This window comes from Centropristis striata, chromosome 21, assembly GCF_030273125.1.
Source record: "Centropristis striata isolate RG_2023a ecotype Rhode Island chromosome 21, C.striata_1.0, whole genome shotgun sequence".
In the NCBI taxonomy this organism is placed as follows: Eukaryota; Metazoa; Chordata; class Actinopteri; order Perciformes; family Serranidae; genus Centropristis; species Centropristis striata.
Window position 1 is genome coordinate 11,690,452 of NC_081537.1, and position 16,013 is coordinate 11,706,464.

General features: G+C 41.2%; 1 protein-coding gene across 1 annotated transcript in view; it reads right to left on the bottom strand.

Moving 5' to 3' along the window:
- Positions 1-941: 941 nt before the first annotated feature.
- The window catches only part of ntn2 (netrin 2), a 38,676-nt gene continuing 23,604 nt past the window's right edge, over positions 942-16,013 (bottom strand). Inside the window, 5 exon segments of the mRNA XM_059324285.1 lie at positions 942-6,240; positions 6,326-6,400; positions 12,324-12,377; positions 15,509-15,527; positions 15,529-15,659. Of these exon segments, the coding sequence (XP_059180268.1) occupies positions 5,855-6,240; positions 6,326-6,400; positions 12,324-12,377; positions 15,509-15,527; positions 15,529-15,659 (665 nt within the window). The 3' untranslated portion in view covers positions 942-5,854.

The window sequence follows — 16,013 nt, forward strand, 5'->3', positions numbered from 1 at the left end:
AGTAAAATATACTTTTTAAAAGTATACTTACTTAGCTGTTATCATAGCACTGCGTTCAGAGTTTCTTGTTCAATTTTTTAAATTATGTTTTGGTTTGCACATAAGACTGCTAACAATATTGATCAGCGATGAGAGTGAACGGACAGAAAATAACTGATTCTGTTGCACAGTTTGTTAGGAAACGATTGCATTTTTGTTGGTACCTCTGAGGAAAACGTAATGTGACAAGCAAAGATAAGGAGATAAGATAAGGATGGTGAGTCAAATGCTTTATTGGCCACCTGATTTTGTCCAATTTCTCAGTCTGGTAATCAATAAGACAGAAAGACTGAGAGACAAAGGAAGGAATAAAGACAGTTAAGCTGATGGGAGACCAGGATGGATGTCCCTGCTGCGAGGCATATGTCATTGTGTATGTGTGTGTCCAGACAATCTCACTAACCTCTATTCTCAAAGCCTTGATGGCCATGCCAGGGGAGTGATGATAAATGGCCGCTTTCCTGTAATTTAGCTCCAGCAGGATGGATGGAGCTGGCCTGTTTGGTTAGAGGGTGGGGAGACGAGGATAGAGGAGACTGTAGGTGAGAGAGAGGGGGAGAGGGAAAAGAGAAAGAGAGTAAGGAGTTTCCTGCTTTGGACCTGCCTCTGGAGTTGGGTTTCCTCAGAGGTGAGCTGCACATTCAAGTGTGTGTGTGTGCCTCGCTGTTTATTTACAGAGCTTCAGCTCTTGCTCTGTTCATAGAGGAGGGGAGCCGCTCCACTCCGGTACTCTCCCCTTTCAGACCCCGGTCTAGCCCCTGTGAGTGGAAACACACCGGAGTAGTGCCCGTATTGGAGCATACTTTCCATTGGGAAACACACACATATCACATTGACATTATTTTTGTAGCTCAGGCTAATGACTGCAATTAAAGAGACAGATGATCAACACAACACACAGCTCATTAACTAATAATTTATTTTTTTATCATTTAGATTAAAAAGTCAGTGGTTCATTGCCTCAGAGGAAAAATGTACAAGGAAGACGTTGATATAACAGAAGTGAAGAGCAGGACTGAACTGAGGGAATAATCCCTTTGTTCCCCAAGAAAGGAAGGTGGATGATTTCTGTGTGAGTGAACCATTATTCCCAGGACATTATGCAACAGAAAGTGGTGGGTTGTTGTGTCAGTTCCCGTCCGTCACATTTCTCCTCAAAGTCATTTACAATTGGGGCGGTTGTTGTCTCGAAACAACGTAACAAAAAAAAAAAAAAAAGGGAATACATTCTGTGTAATATTTGAACCACATCTTCTGGTTGTGATCACAAAAGCATATGTTTCTGGTTTCCACATCCATATAACATCATCTGGTTTGTACATCCATACACGTGAGTCATCCCAGGCCAAGTGACGCTTTTACAAAAGACAACATGAATGAGAGGCAGTTCAGTACATATTTACAACATTAAAAATGTGTCAAGACTTATTAAACAAGGCGAAATGGAAGTGAACCAGAAAGAAATGTGTATCGGGAGAATGTAAATGATAATTCTTCATCATAGACTCTTCGATGCAAATATTAGGCAGTGGCAAATGAGAGCTCTCTCGCCTCTCTGCACCTTCAGTTCGTGCTCATATCACTTGTTTACTCGGGTAAGGTTAATTAGACACACACACACACACACACACACACGCACACACACACACACACCTGTGAATGCTATAAATGGTGCAAAGGGGGGTAAACAAAGCAAAGCCGTTATGGCCTCAGTTCCACTGCCAAGCTGCTGGGCTTGTTAACGTTAAACAACAGGACGGCTCTCCCTATGAGGCTCACTAAATAGCTTTCACAAGACTATGCTTCCACCCCCAAACAACATCTGGCTCACTTTTACTTCTTATCTTTATACCAACACTCAGGGTGGGCACTTAAGAAAAGGAAAAGCCAATAGAAAGGAAAGAAGGATTTGGGGATTCAAGGACAACGCAGTTCCTGTGCTGGGCGCTTAAGGAGTTGAGCGCCAGAGAGGCCTCACAGGCACGTAATTTGACCATCAATCATAATGTGTCACCCCGTGCTCACATACCAGGGTGAGGAGACTGGTGCTACTGTAACACCACCTGTCTGACGGGCCGCTGCGGACGGCCAACAGACAAATAAAGGACTGTTTGGTTCTGCATTTTTGTGAAATCCCAACGGTGGGAATTGCGTCCTGGGTATAGTGCTGTCAAAACTTTTTTTGTCCTTCCTCTTTTGTCACACACCAGAAATCATGGTTGGTGATAACTCATTTTGGTTATGGGTTGTTTTTGGATTAGATAATCAAAAAATGTCAAAATTATGCAAGCTGTTCTCATTCACTGTTCATACTAATAACTATGAAAAATAGTGCAGTCTAATTTGTATATATACCTTGTATAATCATGAGCCAGGAGGTGCAATTTATTATGACCCAATACTGACGTCTGGTCGTAATTATTATAACAAGAGTAAACAAAGAATACGCTGCCACAAAAAAACGACCCCATAGGTTGTTAGCAGCTACAAGCTACAGCTTACAATGACCCATGCATTTGTAGTAAGTGGCGCCCTCTAGTGGCTGCAGTAGTTATGAAGGACGCCAAGGCTGTCACAGAGGGAGATATGAACTATAAAGACCAGGTCCACCTAGGGTGGATGGGTCAAACAAACAGAAGACGTAACCCAAAGGCAAAGTCGTTATTTGAAATAAACTTAACTCCCGTGCTAAGCCCACATGTTGTTACTACTTCCAGTAGTTCCATCCATTTATTTTACTTTTTTAGCTATTTTTTGCTTTTCCTAACCATGTACTTTTCCCCCTAACCTTGAGCAAGTAGTTTTATTGCCTGAACCTAAATTGTGACAGTTTAACAACATTAACAATGTATTAAAAACAGGAATTGTTACGTAGGTATGAAGACTGACTGTGTTGTGGGGGCGCTTATTTTTGAAAACACTCCCTGGCTCGTATTTAAAAGGAAGGAATAAACAACCTACAGTCATGGAAAAAAATGAGACCACCCTTGTTTTCTTCAATTTGTTCATTTTAATGCCTCCTGCATTTTACTGTCTGGTTTTCTTGATAATAACCAAATACATTATCAAGAAAACCATGGAAAATGTCTAGATATCAGCTCTTAAATTAAACTCTTATGAGCTATTTTTGTTGTTATCGTTATATTTGTCCAAACAAATGTACCTATAGTTGTACCAGGCATTAAAATGAACAAGAAATTAAAGAAATCAATGGTCTAACATTTTTTTCCATGACTGTATGTGGTCATGTGATTTGGAGGACTTTTTTTATAAAGAGCGAAAAATCTGCATAGGGATGAGTGGATAGTGGATAATGGGTCAAACAAACCGGTGTTCCTGTCTCCTTTAGAACCAAAAGTCCATGTTTTTTTTTCTTTAAGTTACATTTGTAAGTTATTCTCTGTATGTAGCTAAGTCACATCTTACACTCCATCCTACTTTACGTACCACCAAATCATGATGTTTTTTCTAAACCTTACCAAGTAGTTTTGGTGTCAAAAGCGCTAACCATGTATTTAAAAGTGCAACCCTTCACAATGTTAAATAGGATGGTCATATTTTGTAAGTTACACGAATATCTGTGCATATGTTTTCATAGAATATTATGTGAACCGGTGTATGAGAATATGTTGCATTATGAGACAGACAGATAAGCATGAAGATCCACAATCACTTGAACAACATCCTGTTTGGAGTTCATCATAGCATCAACTGTCATGGCGTCCACATTCTTAAGCTTGGTGACATTATTTCATAAACACTTACAATCAGACCATACACCTGCATGAGTGTGTTCTTCACAGTTTGACATACATTCTCGGAAGACGTGAAAACAAGAGCTACAGTGCAGTACAGTACACCACTGAGGAGTTTGGCAGCCTCGATCTGTGCTGTCACTTATCTAAGACACTGAATACACAACATGCAAAATGGGTTAAAAAAAAGAGAGTTTGGGGAGGGTGGTGGCTGACACAGAGAAGAGAGCAGAGGAGAGACACTTTTGGAAGAATGACAAACCAAACATACCGCCGCAGCCAGAGGAGCGTAACCACTCGCTAGCATGACATGCCTGTCGGCACACTCGATGCTACACCAGCTTGATGTGCCCCTCAAAACTGTGTGTTTATCTTGTACTCTACTTAAATAAATCGTAATGTGCTTTACAAAATGAAATAACAGCAAAAGGCAGATAAAAAGCTTGAGAGCAACCAGACGGGTCTCTCTGTGGTTTTCGTTGGTCCTGACTTTTATAGTGTCTTAATTAAATTTAAAAACTGACTATGCTTATTTGGCAAAGGATGACAGGGACTGTGTCGGGGTAGGCAAGTGGGAGAAGATGACTTGGGAAGTTTTCCTTTGGATCTCGATGCTCATTTTTGCTCTGCTCACTGTACGGTTTTAATGGACCAGCAAAAACCACAAACATGCAAACATAACAAAGCACATGAGGAATGAAATATGATCCTCTCATGTCATATTACAATCAGCGAGCACTAAAAACTTTCCAGCCTCATTCATTTTGTCAAAATACACTAGAGAAAAACACGACTATGTTGTTTATCCGACTTTGTTTTCTTTTTACTGCATCAAAAGGAACTCTTGTTTCTCTTATTTCGGCAAACAAAGTCTGCCAGTCACTGGACACATCAGGAAAATGTTCAGACATTTAAATACAAAATAAATGACAGTGGCCACACAGCAACATCTGGAAGGCCACTATCCAGCGGAAGACATGATCCATAAAGCAAAAAAAAAAAAAAAGTCTCCTTGGAAATATTGGTATTGTTCTGAAATTCCAGCCATTTGTCCACAATGCTTAATCTTTCTTCCAGAAAAAGTGACAAGCAATGAGTCATGATGGTGATGCATGACTTTATAAAGCACTCATGAGCGGGACTAGTGGTGAAGAGGCACAGCCCCGGAGGCCTGGAATGTGACTCACACATGCTAACAGGGTTTGTTCTGTTTAAACAAAAGGATACATCTCAAATAAGGATACAGCTGGGTTATGGATGGATGACATAAAAGTAGCCACACGAAGAATATAAACTCTACTATGAGCAGTGGCGTCAAATACTTGCAGATATAAGAGCCTACACGAGCAGTTTGTTCTGTGAGGGCTGTCTGGTGGCAGCAGCAGTGGTGGTGAGACTGAGGTTTGCTGTGGAAAACGTCCCTGCAAAGGGAGCCCTTGGTTCCTCACGGGACAAGAGTTTCATAGTCACAGTTTGTGGAAGTTACTGCAGAGACCTGGAGCAAGCAGGCCCGTTTCTTTTATGAACATTTTAACAGCAAATGTTGAAAGGTTGTCAGCTGGAGCTGAGCCGAGTCGTTTCGTCAATGAAACAATGATGAGGAGGCCAAGCTGAGGACGAGCAGCTTGTCTAGTTGCTGAAATCAGTCAGTGACAAACACTGTTGGATAAAATCCTCAGAGAAGTGTGTGAAGTGTGTATGTGTCAAACAAAGTGGCAGGAGGCTGAGGGTCGGGTTGGGGGGTCGTAGTCAGGGGACGAGTGGACATTTCCGCTGTCGTCGTCGAGGGAGGGAATGGCATCTGCTTTTGTCTACACTTCATACCCTTTTTAATGGTCCCTTTTTAAGGCAAACCAATTGGACAACAAAAAAGACATAAACTTGAAAAATAAAAAGGAAAATAATTATACAATATACACAAAACGTGGTCCTTAAAACAGGTAGGGTACATGCAGTCTTTCTAATGTGCAGTGTTCTGTGATGGGGGAGGGAAGACGGGGACGGCTGAGTAAGGGTTCATGAAGGTGGGCGATGGAGGGAGAGGTATGGAGGAATTCCCATCACGCTTTGCTGCACTTCCCCTTCTTCTCTTTGCGCTGGAACTTCCTCAGGCGTCTCGTCCAAACGTCCCTCCACTGGATCACCAGGCTGTTCTTATCAGCCACTAGGCCCACGCGCTCCGCCCCTGGACTGGTGGCGCCGCCCCCGGGCCCGACCCCCGGACCCGTCCCCGTGCCCGTCCCACCGTCGATGCCGCCCATCACCAAGAACCGTTTGCTCATCTGGATCTTGGGACATTTGCAGGCCAGGTCCTTCATGTGCACCCACAGGATGTTGTCGCCTCGCTTCAAGGGCTCGCCACGACTCTTGTACACGGACACCAAATTGACGGAGAACTTCGCCCAATCGCCAACCGTCTCCATGTCCAGCACGTTCACTTGCACCGCTGAGGAGAAAAAAACACACTCAGGTCACAGTCCACACACAGCAGGTTTATTATTTATGGTTGGTAATGAATCCAACTCTCTTACCATAATCCTTTTTGCAATACTTCTTCATGTTAATCTTCAGGTTGCCCTTCACTGGTTTACAATAGGACTCACAATCTGCAAAAGAACAACCAACAGTCACTCAGGCTGTGACACTGACATCCAAATTACACACATAATGGGATACTTACACACTTGAAATTTTAATCGTTGACATGAGGTTGCATTTTAAAACACATTGTTTCACAGTGCATTATGCGGTGCTTTTGTAGCAACACCAGCACATCTGTAATGTAAAGTTAGTGTGACAAAACACTCTAAACTGTTATGTGCTGTGAAAACACCAATAAACACACTTAACAACATCAAAATAAATCACCATGTGCTGGTTTCTTAACACGCACGCAGGACAAAGATGTTATATACTAACACATGAAACCCTCCGAACAGCATGTTTTCTTTTTAAAAATCCCCAAATTACGCAATTTATCATAGAAAGAAACTGTATTTTCATGTCTCATTTAAGATTTTTCAGAAAACAAATCAATTACACGGACTAGATACTCAATATATATATATATATATATATATATACATGTATATATATATATATATATATATATATACATGTATATATATATATATATATATATACACATACATACATATATATATATATATACATATATATATACACATACATACATATATATATATATACATATATATATACATACATACATATATATATATATATATATACATATATATATACATACATACATATATATATATATATACATATATATATACATACATACATATATATATATATATATATATATATACATACATATATATATATATATATATATATATATATATATATATATATATATATATATATATATATATATATATATATATATATATATTCTGTGCAACTGGAAAGCCATAAATGATTTAGCTGAGACAAACAGTCACATGACAAAAAAATATGTTAAACTGACTGAACAGCAGGCTGCTTACACAGAGCCCTAACATTGAACATGAGTTTTATTTTATTTTTTTAAATGATTTATGGCATTATAATTATGCACAAAATACAATTTTGAATTCTCCCTACTTTTAGCCATGATTGTGTTGTTTCCATAGAGATGCAAGACTTGTATACATTGCATTGAAAACCAAGACCACAGTGAGTAAATTCTGGCAGAAGAAAAAAAGGGTTCAGAAGGTTCAAGCTACTTTTTTGGATCATATATAAATGTACTTGGTATTGTTTTGTTTATGCTCATATTCACACCTCACAACAATTGAAACTGGAGCAGGTTGGATAATGTCAAGCCTGGTTTGGTTTTTGTGCTCTGAAATACAACTTCTGACAAATCGCACGTCAAACTGCTGCAACACTCGGTGCTGGGACGCAAGTTGAAACATACCAGAGTAGTAAAAGTGTTCAGTTTGAAATGTTTTTGGGGTCTTGAGAAAAGACAGAGCGTGGTGGAAGCAGGTCATGGTTGGATGGATGTGAATAGACCTCTGCTGCCAGCGTGACGACTGAGACCACACATTGGACAGATGACCTCCGCTGACCGTTCATAGGTGGAGCTGCCAGTGATGAGGTGTTATAATTACGGGTGTGAGGGTTTAAATGGACCTCTTGGCTGAGTGACCAATCTCAGATCTCTTCCTGACTGACTCTGAAACCAACCTGTGTTTGGTTGTGTTGTCATGTCTCTATGAGCGTGTTTTTATGGTTTTTTACACAGTTACACACAGATAGAAACTGCACTGGAAACTGAATGTTTCAGTCTAGAACTGTGTTTCCATTGAATTGTCAAGCAAATTTAAAGCTAATTTATTGAAATGTTCATCACTGTAACCCGAGAGAAGTAGAGGTTGTGAAAGAAGTTGCCTTGGTGTTGCAACCCTGTATGATAGAAAGAAAAAAGGAGACCAGTTTTAATGGTTCATTCGTGTCAATTAGTGTGTACACTGTGCAGAGACGAAGACAGATTAAAATATGATCAGGGAAGTTGATTAGTCATGCAAAGTAAATATGTGCTAACCTCAGCACTTATTCAGCAAAGCCATTTCTATCAAATTTTTTTCAACAAATGCAAAAACTACCTTAAGTGTGCTTAACATTTTTGCACAATTGAGAAAGTTTTATAGAATTTTGACATTTCCATTCAACTTTTTTACTGCAATATTACAAAATCAACATAAAATGTGTTAATTTAAACACTTAAAGCCAATACATCTCTGGCTGCAGCCTCACAACTCCTCATTCTATGGCCCAAAGTTTACCTTTAATCTGATTTTTTAAAATAAAAACATTAATCGTTTAACCCTCCTGTTATGTTCGTTTCTAAGGAACAAAAAATCCCAATAAACATTGTTTATATTTCATGATTAACTCCATTACTAACCATCTCAATCAATATTAAGTGCAATGGTGTTCTTTACCTCTCAGAGATCATGGTTCAATGAGGATAATTCCATCGTTTTTCATGAAAAATGCATGTTAAAACTTTTTTTAAAATGTTCACTGGAAAGACCTACATATAAAATACTACATATAATAGTTTTACATGACATTGAGTTTTTGAAAATTGAGTGATGTTGATAAATCATGTATCTGTCATATAAACATGCAAATTTGTGAAATTAACCATTTTCATTTTATATGTTGATTACACTTAATAAGCAGTGCAGAATAAGTTTCATTCCTAAAAAATACTTGTAACTATTTTTTTTTAGATTTTTAAACTTTGAAATTTGTCAATTTGACCTGCAACATAACAGGAGGGTTAATTTATTTGTAAATTGATGCCAAAAGTGACTGTATATAATGCTTTCTATGACCCACAAATGTTGGAGATAAGTTAAGTCAGACAGAACACATGCATGCAATTATTTCCCATGGTTTGTTTCTTTTGATTCTCAAATATTTATTTTGTCATCTGAACATTTAAAGCTTCTCTGTGATCAAGAAGTGCGTTTTCCATGAGCTGAGAGCAGATGGAACGGAGAACACAGAAGTCAGACCAAATTCAATGAACTTTCAAAACCAGATGAAAGTGCTCATTGTAGGAATCCATAGCACAAATTCTTGCTCAAATTTCTAGCATAACATTGTGTTTTTACATTGTGCTCATGGTAACTACTGCTGCTGGACCAGGGACAAGAAAGAACGAGATGCTGTTGATTATTAGTGAGGCTCTACTGTACTTGACTGGATGCCATTGGATTTTTATGAACCTTGGGATTTTGGATCTACTTATTTCAATTGCAAAACTATGAGGAGGACACAAAGCCAAGAGAAAAATATGAAAATGATGGACTGAAAATGTGCAGAGTGCCGAGAGGGTCGTATATTTCAGCGTGGTTCGAGTCAGTTTCAGTGAGGGGACATGAAAAGCTGACCACGCTGCTTGGAATGTCAGGGCATGAAACTGAAAAACCACATGCTGGTAACTGGACTGGTATCTGCGGTCAGGCCTCTCGTTGCCTTCAAAAAGGAAAACCATTCAGCGATGTTGCTTCCCAAAGCAAACCAAATAAAATAGCTGGATGTGAAATGCACCAATTAGAAATACAGGAGGGGAAAAAAGGCGGTTGTGAGAGTGAGGAATTACGCTTTTTCTGGGGTTGCACGAGAGTAGGGGTGTTGCGTCGTTCTGTTGGGGGGGGGGGGGGGGGGGGGGTAGGATGGAGCGATGTAAGGAGAAAGAAACGGGGGACCGAGGAGCCCATAAAAACGTCCAGGAGGCTTGGCTGTATATCAGAGCGCTGGAGATTTTATTAGCCGGAGAAAAGAGAGGCAAGGAAGGAAAGGGAGAAAGAGAGAGCAGATGGCCGCTTCCAATAACCTCCAGACAGGGCGACTTTTAAAAAACGATGAGTGGAGGTGTGGATGTGGACGGGTGCAGAGGTGTGGGTGTGGATGGATTTGTATCCTCACATACTTGGAATAAAAAATGTTACGTGTAAGGTCTTTTTCTTTACAATAGAGCTTGGGGTTTCTTGCGCAGATCATTATCATGGAAGTGTGCATGCAACTGTGACAGGCATGCATTTGTATGAGATATGTGTGGATTTCATTAGATCACTTCCATTCTGTATGTGTGTGTGTGGTATACAGTGGCTGGCCTGGAGGTATCAGTGGTGAAACGCAGGGAGTCTGTGTGTTTTTCCATGAATGAAGAGTCACTTGCTGCTGGCTGTTCACCTGGAAAAGCTCTTGGTGAATCGTCCAATGACCCAGAAGACCGGCCCACTGAAAACACTCACAATTGGCTCCGGGGGCTCTCGATGCCCTCGTTCCCTCGAGCCCCTCTCACTGTGCCGTGACAAGGACAAATTGCACCCACCGCCCCTTACACAAAAACTTTTTGGGGGCCTCAGGTTTCTGATGGTGACGCTCGTTCCATGGTAGTTTAGGAAGGAGAAAGATGGGGGGGAAATGCTCTGGTGTGTTCGGTAGAGCCTGAGGTGAATTGGCGATCAACAACTCTTGTGTTCTGAGAGACCCCGTAACATTTTCCCAGGGAAGTAGTTAACACAAGAAAAGGCTGGACTGTGCATTTTTTTGTTTTTCAAAAAGGCTCAAAGGCCCAAGTAATGAGAGGAAACAGAATGAGAGACGTCGCAAATGACAAAAGAAGCTGCAAATGTTGCTGAAAATGGTTATAATTAATATATATTTATCTTTGAAAGAATATTAAGACCAATTTTTTTGTGCAGTATATGCAGCTGGAGCCTAGCTTAGCTTAGCAGCAAGCCCGTGTCTGTTTAAAGCATGATAGAAGTGGAAGTTACCTCTGGGTTTCTAATAGCGAGCAGGGGGCGAAAAGTCTGACTGTATAGAAGTCTATGAGAATATGACCCTAATTTCCACTTGACTTATTTCCTCAGTAAACATTTTTCTAAAGTTCATGGTCTCAGTTGCTAGTTTTACCTCCTCATCAAAACAGCATGATGTTCATTTTATAAATTATGTTCCCATTTAGACTAAAAGAGATGATTAAACAGGGAGTGGCTACCTTGTGATTGACAGGTCATGGCAACAGTGACCTGTCAATCAGGATAGAGGCTTAGCAGTGTATATCCATGGCACTGTGTACATTAAAATGGTTCATTTAGCAAAGCCAGCTGACATAATTTTCCGTAAAGATATAAAAACGTATACATTTTCTTAAATATAAATTACTATGATTTAATTTAATACGCTTTTCTGTATTCAGGCCTTCAGCATTAATATTTTCCTGTGAAATTAAGTCAGTAACAGCTATTATATACTGTTTAACCCCGTACCCGCAAACTGTATTTGAAATGCAAGAAGTCAAAAGTGTAATTAGCAGAGAGCTTTCTGACAAAATATATAATTTGTAGAAGAGAAATAATAAAAAACAGTAAAATGATATGCAGTATTTGAACAGTGCAGTAAAGTATCTGTGGCAAAGTGGGGCGTGTTATCTGCAGTCTGAGTGATGATAAATGTTATAAACCCACTAATGAATCAATATTTTCCAAATCAACACCACCATTCAAATTAAATAACCGCAGAATGAAAAATAAGGGCAGGGTAATTGACCGGAGCGTAAATTGGACAGTTAGAGGGAGAGACTGAACAAATTTCCCCGCTACCACTTGCCAACACTCTTTCACGCCTCAAAACTCTCCCTTCCACTATATCTCCCAGCTAAACTTTAACTAATCACCTCTGCTGCCTATCTGCTGGCCTTGGCTTTGAGCTGCAGCTATATTTTTGAGCACAGCGAGGCTCCACTAACTTGAGGTTCGCGGTTGGGTGAAACCGTGCCAAGGACACAGGTTTTTAAGACAATGGAAAAATTCTGCAGGTCCCAATGCTCTCGTTCTCTCTGCCGAACTTCAAAAGAGAGGGACCCACCCTTCATTAATATTTATTCCACACCTTAAAACTCAACTCCAGAAATATTAAAAAATATGTTTTTGTTCCTCTCATAAAGCAGTGGTGCTTATGGGCGAGGTGCAGGCAGCGAATACTAACCTGCTGGTTCCTCTGTGCTGCTCACCACAGCTGTGGGGTTGACCACTGGGATTTCTAAAACACACAAAAGAAATACAAAGTTATTTCGCTGCTTAAATGTAAATCCGTCCCTTTCAAGTACGGTCTAAGTGATTTGGCCGTGTGCCTGCAAAGAGAGCATGTGTGGTCAAAGAAATGAAGTATGTCTCAAGTCATTAAAAGTAATTTCAAAGAGTGGGTATGAGAACGTTTTGTGAATATATTAATGAACCCACGACAAAATACAGATTGTATGCTCAGTATTGAGAAATAGAATGTGTGTTACCTCAGCAAGGCCGTGAACCGAAAATACCAGGGTTGTTGTACAGCGTGTCAACTATACACATGGAAACACATGGGGCACTGCAGACAGACATGCTAGATAAAGACTGACAGGGGGACTTATTGGTGGTGAGAGGGAAGACAGGCTCAAATAAACCATGTATTCCACGGTCTAATGTGGTGGTTTCACTGTCATTTTCAAGGAATACATTGAAGCCCACTGTAGATCATGAAACAGTGGAAAGCAATAATGGCAGTCAGGGGACCAAATTTAAGTTTGGAGCCAAACTCAGGATGCAATGCCATTGGTTCCGACAGCCCAATAGTCAGACAACATTCCCATTGGACTGATATGCTGTTTGTCCAATGGGCCATTATGCAAAAAACAAAAAGACTCTACTCAAAAGGCCTGTTGCACCAAAAATGCAGTTTATTGCACTTAATATATAGTTATACTTAATATATAGTGTATTTGGATCATCGACTGTAAAAAAGAATGGATGGCGTGTCTCCACTTCCACAACAGTGAAGCCAAAATATCCAGATGAAGACACTGTCATCTTGCACTGGTGACATCATTTGGAGCCAGAGTCTGCACAGTAGTGACAAAGAGTAACTACCGCCCAGCTGTCAATCATGCATGTACACCCCCATTTTAAAGAATCAAATAACAAATTTAAACAAAACTTATCAGAAAAATGAGAATGTCAACAAACATCAACATGGTAAGGATTCCTTGAAATTAAGGAAACTTGTACTTAAAAAAAAAATTTGGCTCATGTCATGGAACCAGGGGGCGATCAAGATGTTTTGGCGTCACTTGTGTGTAACGGTCATGTCGTCCATCTTTATGTACAGCCTAGGATTTGGTGTTACCATTTTAACCCAAACCCTTATCTTTCCCGAACCTAAACCAAGTGGTTGTTGGCCGTAACCGAACATTCCTTAACACCAGAGCTGTCAAACAAAAAAACCCCACACACAATTATTTTATGTGGTAAGACTGGCAGTCAATGGACTCCAACAACTCCACTGTGTATTTTTGGTCTGTTGGGCCTTCGGAGCATAGGTTTTTGTTTTTAGGATAATAGCCCATTGGACTAATGGGATGTCTGTCCATTGGGAAATTTGTTGGTCTATTGGGCTGGCTGAACAATGGGCAGTCCCCGAAGTCAGTAGATGCAGCACAACTCCCCCAGTAATCCAGTTTGGAGGAGTCAATCCATTCAAAGTCGGCACACTGGATACATTTGAGACAGAAGTTGTTCTTTTAAGCAGGCTGATTGAAATGGAAAGGTGGCTGCACTAGATTAGTCTCGTCCTCCCCTGACAGATGCTGGGTTAACACTGCTGTGTAATCTCCATGCGAGCATGTATAGACAGATGGACAGATGGCAAGGGGGCAACTTTGGTAGGATCATCTTGAGACAGATGCAGCCCTCCCTCGCTGTGCCCTCTGGCTACTCGTGCCTCATGGAATTCCTCCAGGACTTCTCTTCTATTCGTATGCAACTTTCCAATACAAATGCTAATGCTAACAATGGGCGCCCGGCCCTTTACCGTAAACAGAGTTACTGGAACGCCGGCTTAGCATCCACCCAGAGGATCTGTTTTTGATTGGATTTGGAGGTTGAGGGTTTGAACCAAGCTAGTGGGTGGTGGGAGGGTTTGGGGGACGGGGTTGTTGGAAAGCTGTTTTGAGGCAAAAGCAGCAGTTGTTTCTCTGAAATTATGGACACCCCGCCAACAAAAACAAACAAGGGCACGGAGCTTTGTGAAGGCAGGCGCAGCTGCTGGAAGCCACTTTGAGTCTGTGTGCCCTCATGGCCACATCTTGTGAAGACAGACAGATGATGAAAGGATCATTCAGATGAGGGTTGCTGCCATCATACTAATTGGCTACTTAATGGGCTTGTCTTCTGTCTTTGAGTCCGGGAGCCTCAACGGGAGGTACGGTGCGCCCCATGAGGCCATATTGACACACACAGTTGTCATTAACGCTATTCGTAATGGATCCAAACAAACGCACATACACAATTCTTCTTGTTCTCACTGGGATGGTTCAGCAGCACCGAAATGCCATCCATGACCACAGTTGTTTTCTCCTTCTCGCCCATTCGCCATCTGCTCCAGAGCTGCGTGTGAGAGAAACAACACGGCACCATGTGGCACCATGTGGCACAGTGTGGCGGGGCTCGGTACGGCACTGGGCGGCGCGGTTTGCTTCAGTGGAGGTTGTCTTATGAGTGTGTGCCCGTACCGCCTGGCACACAGTGTGGTGGAAATTTGCCCTCTATTACACATGCCTGCATGTTCCGGGACGCTGGCAAATTTCATAACCCACACATACACGTTTGTCACAGGAAATTAAAAACCTGATGTAGTCGACATGCAAATTACAGCAACTGGAGTTCACATACACTGTAGATCGCTGACAGAAAGTGGAACAAGTCTTGAGTTCTCACACCAGCTCTCCGCTGACTTTAACGGAGATTGCGTTTTAGTTTGGCCTGACTCAACATCTGGGCCCTTGTTTGCACACATGTTTTGGGCTGTTCTCTATGAAATTATCATTGCATTTTCAGTGGCCATGCAAACCCACAGAACACATGTACTGTATATATGCAGTGCAAAGATCGGGTTGGGTGTGCCTGTCACAAGGCCAGAATGACTTTAGGCTACAGGGACGTGTGCTTTCAATTATGCTCTGTAATCTCACTGGTTTGAATATGTGCTGCTTTTACCACTCTGTTGTTACTTTGCCTTTTGTTTTATTATGTTCTTCACATTGGTGTTTGTCAGTGTTTTGCAGGTTTATGCAGTGACTGAAGACAGCGCAAGTTATCAGTATCATATGCAGTGAGTGGTAGTTGTGAGTCACTCACTGATGCAGGGGGCCACGGTGTGAGCGGCTCTGCTGGTAGCCCTTGGCGCAGCGGTTGCAGGTGATGCCAGTGACGCCGTCCTTGCAGGGGCATTGGCCTGTGGTCTGGTTGCACGTCTTGCCTGCTGCGCCCACGGGGTGGCAGTCACAGGCTGGGGGTGAGGGTTGGGGACAGGTGTGAAGGGGGACGGTGATATAAGAAAAAAAGGAGAGAGAAAAATATCAAATGCTAATTTGTTAAACATGATGATGATACCAAGTGACACACAAAACACATCGGCTTATTCCTTTAATATGGTATAGTCTCTGCTTGAATGTTATACTCTTGTGTTGTTTGCCAGCAGACTACAGATATGCAATAGGTCTGAATGCTTGGCACTGGACATCAGAGTGTGAGGCAGCCAGGGCCGGATTATGGGACAATGGGCCTCTGGGCTCAGACATGCAAAAGGCCCCCTTACCTCCCCCACAAACATCCAGACTTTATAGTTGTTAATCCCATTATT